At 41.4% G+C, this 9346-nt stretch overlaps 1 protein-coding gene across 1 annotated transcript; it reads left to right on the top strand.

The window, feature by feature from the left end:
- Nucleotides 1-7265: 7265 nt before the first annotated feature.
- On the top strand, nt 7266-8851 carry LOC132896587 (tubulin alpha-1B chain-like). Its single transcript, XM_060937529.1, has 3 exons — nt 7266-7539; nt 7643-7791; nt 7871-8851. Exons 1-3 carry the CDS (start codon nt 7266-7268, stop codon nt 8849-8851), a joined length of 1404 nt encoding a protein of 467 aa, XP_060793512.1.
- Nucleotides 8852-9346: the final 495 nt, after the last annotated feature.

Genomic DNA, 9346 nt, shown 5'->3' with positions numbered 1-9346 from the left:
GGGACCTCCCTGCCCTTCCATGTGCCTGCATGGAATGGCTAAAGCAGGGAGGGTGGTAGCAACGGAAATGGCATGGATTAAGGGACCTCCCTGCCCTTCCACGTGCCTATGTAGAAAGCCTTGAGGCAGGGAGAGCACCTCTCTGCCTTTCCATGTGCCTGCATGGAATGGCTAAAGCAGGGAGTGTGGCAGCAATGAAATTGGCATGGATTAGGCATCTTAGCCTCTTTGACAAGGGCCAAATGCAATGATTAGATGACTGGGTCCACATCTCAAAAATTGTAGGTCATAGGGGTATTCCCGGTATGCAGTGATTATCATCTATCAGAAAGTGGTCCAAGGAAGGGCAATCAGTGAACCACAGAAGAGCACCTGCGCAACTGCTGAAAGTTAATGCTGGCTATGATAAGTGTTAGAATGTACAGTGCATCACAGCCTGCTTTGTATGGGCTGAGGAGCTGCAGACTGGTCAGGGCACTCATGCTGACTCCTGTCCACAAGGAAAGTGCCTACAATAGACATGTGAGCATCAGAATGGGACCATGGCACAATGGAAGAAGGTGGGCTGAACTGGGTTGTGAGCAGGCAACAATGACACAGAAACAACACTGAATAAAGTCAGACAGCAAAAAAGGGGAGGAGTTGGGGTGGATGTGGGTTGCAAAATGGCTTGCAGAGGAAGCAGCAAATATAGGCAGGTTAAAGCAGGTTAAATAAGGTGCTCTATGAGAGATATGCCAATAGAATGCATCGAAGGGGGTCAGCTGAGCTATCAGCTGATGTGGGCTGGCTTGAGATCAGCTGCAGTCAGCTGATGTAGCTAGGATCAAGGGCTGAGCTTAACTTTGTACCCTGCCAGAACTTATGCTATGCTCGATTTCTGTCAGAACCACTTTCATCAAGGAACTTTATTTACATTGCAATATTTACAACAAATTGTATTTGATGGGTGACTCTGTTCTGGGACCTCCCTGCCCTTCCACCTGCCTATGTAGAAAGCCTTGGGGCAGGGAGAGCACACCTCCCAACCATGTGCCTACAAGGAAAGGCTAAAGCAGGAAGAGAGACACCCCCCCCCCCCCAAGAGAGAGTAAAACCCCCCAAATCCATCACACCAGGCAGACCTCCTTGGCCTTCCATGCCTTCATGGAAGAACCAGGAGGAGGAGACCACCAAACCACCAGGTAGGAAGCAAGCCAAACCAAGATGAAATACAGTGAGGCAAGCCAAAGCTTCACAAATTGCCAGTTGGGGCAATACAGCTAGCAAGTTTATACAGAGTGCCTGGGCGGCTGTGCAATACATTTATTGTTTAATCTAGCACAGTTGAATGAACGAGGCAGATCAGGCTGTATGATGTTGCTTCTGGGAACAGTTGGCAAAATTCTGAAATTAAAAGTGGGACAAGAATTGGCCATCTGTTGTCCAAGCCTGAAACATGGGATGTTCAAATGATGAAATTATCCAATGCAGAGGACCTGTGAGGCACGTCACGAATCTATAAATGATGGAATTGAGGAGCGCCTTTATTAATGATGTTTACAGCTGCCTCATGTCACAAATAGGATTTGCTTTGTGACCAGCGTTTACCTACAGAAGATGAGCTACATAATTGGGTAGAGTCCATTAGAGCAGTGGAAGAAGTGTTAGCTGAAAAAGATGACAATTCTTTTGGCCGTGCATCAGCAAACTGCTGATTATTGAAACCCACCCCCACCCCAACCAAGTTATTCGGGTCTGCAGGTGCAGCTGCTGGGCTTAGACTTGCACTCTCTTTGGGCGGTGGAGCTGGGGACTGCGTGGAGGTACGGCAGTGTTTTCATTTTCGGTGGCTTCCCTAGGAGCAGAGGAGCAATGCTCGATTTATGGCTGATACCATTTCCTTTCCATCACATTCTTCTTTTTAACTTGATCACTGGTGTGAATTGATACATACCTACTTCATAAAATGTGACAATCATATGGCTCAATATACTGGACCACAACTTTGTGCTGAACAGGTTTTTGCTTGATATGCCACATTCATAGATTGATGTTACCTGGAAAAAAAAACACTTCAGTGTGTGCTGTTATAGAAAAATAATCCACTTCAGAGTGGTAAACCATCACACCACCATGGCATTGATTAATTTTCTAAGAGCATGCAATGAAGAGAATATTTGCATGACATTCAGGAAAAAAACAAACTTTTTGATTGATACTTTTTTTCATCATCCATATTTTAAAACATGTTGTTTAATTGTGATAATAAATGAACATTTGTGAATACTGTAATGGAAATTTCTAATAAACACTTCAGAGCGCTTAACAGTTGTCTTTTCAGTCATTTATTATAGTAGATCATATAAAGATATATAAAATAGGAAAGGAAAGAGAAGAATAGAAGAAGACACCACTTCTGATGATGCCGAGAGCATGCGCACTCTGAGTTGTGTTTTAGGAATGTTATCTATTATACTCTGAAAGCATTCACTCACTGCTTGTGTCTTCACGTGATTGGCTCAAGATTTTCTATGAAGCTTTGTTAAAGCGTGCACCTGGCGTGCTCTGGTATGTGCAGGCAGATGCGAGTTAGGGAGAGCTCAAGCTCCCTGCTTATCACCACCAAGGTCAGGAGAGGTGGTTACATCATGAGAAGATGCAAGCTAGGATGAACTCAAGCACCCTGCTCATTACCACCAAGGCCACAGAAAAGCGATTACAGCATGTGGAAAAACATCTCTTCTCAGTAACTAAGCCACTTTAGTTCAACATCCAGAAACACAGAGAATAATATTCATCCATTAAGTCACTTGAGCTCAACATACAGAAACACAGAGAATAATAATGTTCATTCATAAAAATTCCCTCACAATACAAACTTCTTATTTTTATTCTATTTATATAGAGTTTTGTCTATTGTTAAATTATTTTATCTTAACTGTTCAATCACCAACCACCAAAGCAAATTCCTGCTATGTGTAAAAGGACTTGGCAATAAACTTGGTTTGGATTCTGATTCTGATTCTGAAACCTAACCATCACTTTGGAATTCCTGTTGCAGCTTAAGAGGGCTCTGATTGGCTGCTTGATTTCCGACCTGATGTCATAAACCGTTAGCTCTGCTCTTTACTGGTTAATTTGCATTAGCTTGTACACTGAGTGTGAATACTATCCAACTTTCAGCGTTTTTAACTTTCTGTCTTGTACAATTTCATTAGAAAAATGGTGAGTATTGTTGTTTTTCCGTTGTCTGTTAAGAAACTTATGTTTATTTTGTTTTCTGTCCATATTGTATATTTTTTAACATGTATTTAATAGACCAGTTTCACACTCCTTGACAACCGTCATAAAGGACAAACTCAGAGGACAAACAGTCACGGTTTAATAGAGAGCCTTAAAGTGATTAATTTGGAAATATAGTCGATTTATGTGTGGTTTACAGGTGTTGAAATTGATCGAATAGGGATAAACAAAGTTTTGACTGCTTACCTTCAGTTTCTGCTGAAATATATATGAGAAAAACTGCACAATTTATACAAGAAACAATGAGAACTGTGGTTACGTCGTATACAACCCCTGGCAAAAAGTATGGAATCACCAGTCTTGGATGAGCACTCATTCAGATGTTTTATTCTGTAGAACAAACTGAGATCACAAACATGATACAATAATAAAGTCATTCCAAAGTGCAACTTCTTGGCCTTCAGAAACACTAAAATAAACGAAGAAAATACATTGTGATAATAAGCAAATGTTACTTTTAAAGACCAAGCACAGGGAAAAAAATATGGAATCACTCAATTCTGAGGAAAAAAATATGGAATCACTCAATTTTCAGGTAGAAAATAAGGACTCACCCAGTCAATTTCCTTTCCCTAAATTGACACCTGCCTCAGATTAGATCTGCTCGTTAGTCTGCAGTTAGAAACAGTGCAGTTATCACACCTTGGAGGGATGCTGGACCAAGTGGATTGGCAAGAATCATGGCTCCAACAAGAGAGATGTCTCTTGAAACAAAAGAGAGGATTGTCAAACTTCTTAAAGAAGGTAACTCTTCACGCATGGTTGCCAAAGATGTGGGCTGTTCACAGTCAGCTGTATCTAAGATATGGACCAAGTACAAACAGCATGGGAAGGTTTTTAAAGCCAAGCGTACTGGTAGACCAAGGAAGACATCAAAGCGTCAAGACAAAAAAACTTAAGGCCATATGTCTTGAAAACCGAAAAAGTACAACAAAACAAATGAAGCATAAATGGGAGGAAGCTGGAGTCAATGTACAAGTATGTGACCGAACCGTGAGAAATCGCCTAAAGGAAATGGGATTTTCATATAGGAAAGCTAAAAGAAAACCATCATTGACACCTAAACAGAAAAGAACAAGACTACAATGGGCTAAGGAGAAGCAATCATGGACTGTGGATGACTGGATGAAAGTTATCTTCAGTGATGAATCACGAATCTGCATTGGACAAGGTGATGATGCTGGAACTTTTGTTTGGTGCCGTTCCAGTGAGATTTATGAAGAGGACTGCCTGAAGAAAACATCCAAATTTCCACAATCCTTGATGATATGGGGCTGCATGTCAGGCAAAGGCACTGGGGAGATGGCTGTGGTTACTTCTTCAATAAATGCACAGGTTTACATTGACATTTTGGACAGTTTTCTAATCCCTTTAATTGAAAAGATGTTTGGGGATGATGAAATAATTTTCAAAGATGACAATACATTGTGCCATAGAACAAGAACTGTGAAAGCATTCCTTGGTGAAAGACACATCCAGTCAATGTCATGGCCTGCAAATAGTCCAGATCTCAACCCAATAGAAAACTTGTGGTGGAAATTGAAAAAAATGGTCCACGACAAGGCTCCGGCCTGCAAAGCTGATCTGGCAACTGCAATCAAAGAGAGTTGGCACCAGATTGATGAAGAATACTGTTTGTCACTCATCAAGTCCAAGCCTAAGAGACTGCAAGCCATTATAAAAGCCAGAGGTGGTGCAACTAAGTACTAGTGATGTGTTTTGAATGTTCTTTTGTTTGTCTGTTTTTCATGATTCCATATTTTTTTCCTCAGAATTGAGTGATTCCATATTTTTTTCCCTGTGCTTGGTCTATAAAAGTAACATTTACTGACTTCCACAATACTTTTTCTTCATTTCTTTTAGTGTTTCTGAAGGCCAAGAAGGTGCACTTTGGAATGACTTTATTATTGTATCATGTTTGTGATCTGAGTTTGTTCTACAGAATAAAACATGTGAATGAGTGCTCATTCAAGACTGGTGATTCCATAGTTTTTGCCAGGGGTTGTACATAGAGAAGACCTCCTGAACGATGTTTACTCAAAAAATGTTAACCTTATACAAGTCCACAGCAATGATTTTAGATCAGGTACAGTGGTGCTTCAAAGTTTGTGAACCCTTTAGAATTTTCTATATTTCTGCATAAATATGACCTAAAACATCATCAGATTTTCACACAAGTCCTAAAAGTAGATAAAGAGAACCCAGTTAAACAAATGAGACAAAAATATTATACTTGGTCATTTATTTATTGAGGAAAATGATCCAATATTACATATCTGTGAGTGGCAAAAGTATGTGAACCTCTAGGATTAGCAGTTAATTTGAAGGTGAAATTAGAGTCAGGTGTTTTCAATCAATGGGATGACAATCAGGTGTGAGTGGGCACCCTGTTTTATTTAAAGAACAGGGATCTATCAAAATCTGATCTTCACAACACATGTTTATCATGTGTATCATGGCATGAACAAAGGAGATTTCTGAGGACCTCAGAAAAAGCGTTGTTGATGCTCATCAGGCTGGAAAAGGTTACAAAACCATCTCTAAAGAGTTTGGACTCCACCAATCAACAGTCAGACAGATTGTGTACAAATGGAGGAAATTCAAGACCATTGTTCCCCTTCCCAGGAGTGGTCGACCAACAAAGATCACTCCAAGAGCAAGGTGTATAATAGTCAGCGAGGTCACAAAGGACCCCAGGGTAACTTCTAAACAACTGAAGGCCTCTCTCACATTGGCTAATGTTCATGAGTCCACCATCAGGAGAACACTGAACAACAATGGTGTGCACGGCAGGGTTGTAAGGAGAAGGCCACTGCTCTCCAAAAAGAACATTGCTGCTTGTCTGCAGTTTGCTAAAGATCATGTGGACAAGCCAGAAGGCTATTGGAAAAATGTTTTGTGGATGGATGAGACCAAAATAGAACTTTTTGGCTTAAATGAGAAGTGTTATGTTTGGAGAAAGGAAGACATTGCATTCCAGCATAAGAACCTTATCCCATCTGTGAAACATGGTGGTGGTAGTATCATGGTTTAGGCCTGTTTTGTTGCATCTGGGCCAGGATGGCTTGCCATCATTGATGGAACAATGAGTTCTGAATTATACCAGTGAATCCTAAAGGAAAATATCAGGACATCTGTCCATGAACTGAATCTCAAGAGAAGGTGGGTCATGCAGCAAGACAATGACCCTAAGCACACAAGTCGTTCTACCAAAGAATGGTTAAAGAAGAATAACGTTAATGTTTTGGAATGGCTAAGTCAAAGTCCTGACCTTAATCCAATCGAAATGTTGTGGAAGGACGTCAAGTGAGCAGTCCATGTGAGGAAACCCACCAACATCCCAGAGTTGAAGCTGTTCTGTACAGAGGAATGGGCTAAAATTCCTCCAAGCCGGTGTGCAGGACTGATCAACAGTTACCGGAAACGTTTAGTTGCAGTTAATGCTGCACAAGGGGGTCACACCAGATACTGAAAGCAAAGGTTCACATACTTTTGCCACTGACAGATATGTAATATTGGATCATTTTCCTCAATAAATAAATGACCAAGTATAATATTTTTGTCTCATTTGTTTAACTGGGTTCTCTTTATCTACTTTTAGGACTTGTGTGAAAATCTGATGATGTTTTAGGTCATATTTATTTTTAACTGGATTCTCTTTATCTACTTTTAGGACTTGTGTGAAAATCTGATGATGTTTTAGGTCATATTTATGCAGAAATATAGAAAATTCTAAAGGGTTCACAAACTTTCAAGTACCACTGTAAATTAATAATTAGCATTTTTACATGGTGTTCATATGTATATTGTGGAAATTCATGAATGAGAAGTCAAAGTTTTCGGTAAAAATGGTCTAAACAGAATTTGTGTTTCTCAATATGGCTGCCAACGGTACTTCACTTACTGTAACTATAAGTTAACTTTTTTTTACACATGTAAAATACACCTTCATGTTTGTAAACAAATTTATGATGTAACAAATGTGTGAATGTACTGTTTTAGTAAGTATGCATTATGCTTACCTCCGACAGCGTGAGTGCATATCGATTCACGTAGGTCAGGCTGGTGTCCAGATTGGCAATGCCTGTTGGGAACTCTACTGTCTTGAACACGGCATCCAGCCAGATGGCCAGATGCCCAGTGACAAAACCATTGGAGGTGGAGATGATTCCTTCAACACTTTCTTCAGTGAGACTGGAGCTGGAAAGCATGTCCCCAGGGCTGTGTTTGTAGATTTGGAGCCCACAGTCATAGGTCAGATTAAGATCTTCTGGTGCTGAGAACCCACCTTTTTTATTTATTAATGTTTAGTTTATTTGACTGTTCAATTTTCTCATATTTTGGTCTTTTCCTTTAGATGAAGTCCGCAGTGGAACATACCGCCAGCTGTTCCACCCTGAGCAGCTCATCACAGGGAAGGAGGATGCTGCAAACAACTACGCTCGCGGTCACTACACTATTGGCAAGGAAATTATTGATCTGGTATTGGATAGGATCCGCAAACTGGTGAGTAACAGCAAACTGTCTAACTTTAACATAAATGTATTCATATTATAGTTGTAATTCATTTTGATTGTCTTTATAGGCTGACCAGTGCACAGGTCTCCAGGGTTTCCTGGTCTTCCACAGCTTTGGTGGTGGAACTGGTTCTGGTTTCACCTCCCTGCTGATGGAACGCCTGTCTGTTGACTACGGTAAGAAGTCCAAGCTGGAATTCTCTATCTACCCAGCTCCCCAGGTGTCTACTGCTGTGGTGGAGCCCTACAACTCCGTCCTGACCACCCATACCACCCTAGAACACTCTGACTGTGCCTTCATGGTGGACAATGAGGCCATCTATGACATTTGCCGTAGGAACCTCGATATTGAGCGTCCTACTTACACTAACCTGAATAGGCTGATTAGTCAAATTGTGTCCTCCATCACTGCCTCTCTGCGTTTTGATGGTGCCCTCAATGTCGATCTCACTGAGTTTCAGACCAACTTGGTGCCCTATCCCCGTATTCATTTCCCACTGGTCAACTATGCTCCAGTGATCTCTGCAGAGAAGGCTTACCATGAGCAGCTTTCTGTGGCTGAAATCACAAACGCCTGCTTTGAGCCAGCCAATCAGATGGTGAAATGTGACCCACGTCACGGCAAGTACATGGCCTGCTGCCTGCTCTACCGTGGTGATGTGGTGCCTAAAGATGTGAATGCTGCTATTGCCACCATCAAGACCAAGCGCACCATCCAGTTTGTGGACTGGTGTCCCACTGGATTCAAGGTGGGCATCAACTACCAGCCTCCCACTGTGGTTCCAGGTGGAGACTTGGCCAAGGTGCAGAGGGCTGTATGCATGCTGAGCAACACCACAGCAATTTCTGAGGCCTGGGCTCGTCTAGATCACAAATTTGATCTGATGTATGCCAAACGTGCATTTGTGCACTGGTATGTTGGTGAAGGTATGGAGGAGGGTGAGTTCTCTGAGGCCAGAGAGGACATGGCTGCCCTGGAGAAGGATTTTGAGGAGGTTGGTGCTGATTCCATTGAGGGTGAGGGAGAGGAAGAGGGAGAAGAGTACTAGTTTGGGAACGTAAAGTGGAAATTAAAACATGGAGCCAGTATGTACACATGATATTCCTTAAGTGTCAAGTGTAAACTCCTACTTCTGAATGTGTACTGTTAGTGTCTTGGACAGGAAAATTGTCTGTGGCAATTTGTCAATGTGCCTGAATAAAGTTATAACTAATTTTTGAGTGGTTTCTTCTTGTTGGATAATATAATTTCACTAGAAGTCATGCAGCCTTCATGATTAGTATTAAATCGGTACATGGTTCCTGGGGAAATAAAATATGTGGAACTTACACGTATGATGAGGAGACCACTAAAATATGCTGTGTGGTGCACCCTCTTCTGTGTAACTGAAAAAAAAGACTGTTTTCAGAGTAGCCAAGTATTGATACTGAAACTGATTTGTGATTATTTGCTTCGCCCGGGACGGAGTCCACCAGGTTGCGAGGTATTGTTTTTGGTCGGGTTTCTTTGTTTTATTGTGAACGATATTAAGGGAAAATGGCTA

Source organism: Neoarius graeffei, chromosome 13, assembly GCF_027579695.1.
Source record: "Neoarius graeffei isolate fNeoGra1 chromosome 13, fNeoGra1.pri, whole genome shotgun sequence".
Taxonomy (NCBI): Eukaryota; Metazoa; Chordata; class Actinopteri; order Siluriformes; family Ariidae; genus Neoarius; species Neoarius graeffei.
The sequence above is the reverse complement of the archived record's forward strand: the minus strand, read 5'-3'. Positions and strand labels throughout refer to the sequence as shown.

Excerpts from the sequence above, each read along its gene's own strand:
- LOC132896587 (XM_060937529.1), top strand. The coding sequence starts at position 7,266 with ATGTGTGAATGTACTGTTTTAGTAAGTATGCATTATGCTTACCTCCGA. Across the intron at positions 7,540-7,642 it reads TTTGGAGCCCACAGTCATAG|ATGAAGTCCGCAGTGGAACA; the intron begins GTCAGATTAAGA and ends CTTTTCCTTTAG. Across the intron at positions 7,792-7,870 it reads TGGATAGGATCCGCAAACTG|GCTGACCAGTGCACAGGTCT; the intron begins GTGAGTAACAGC and ends TTGTCTTTATAG.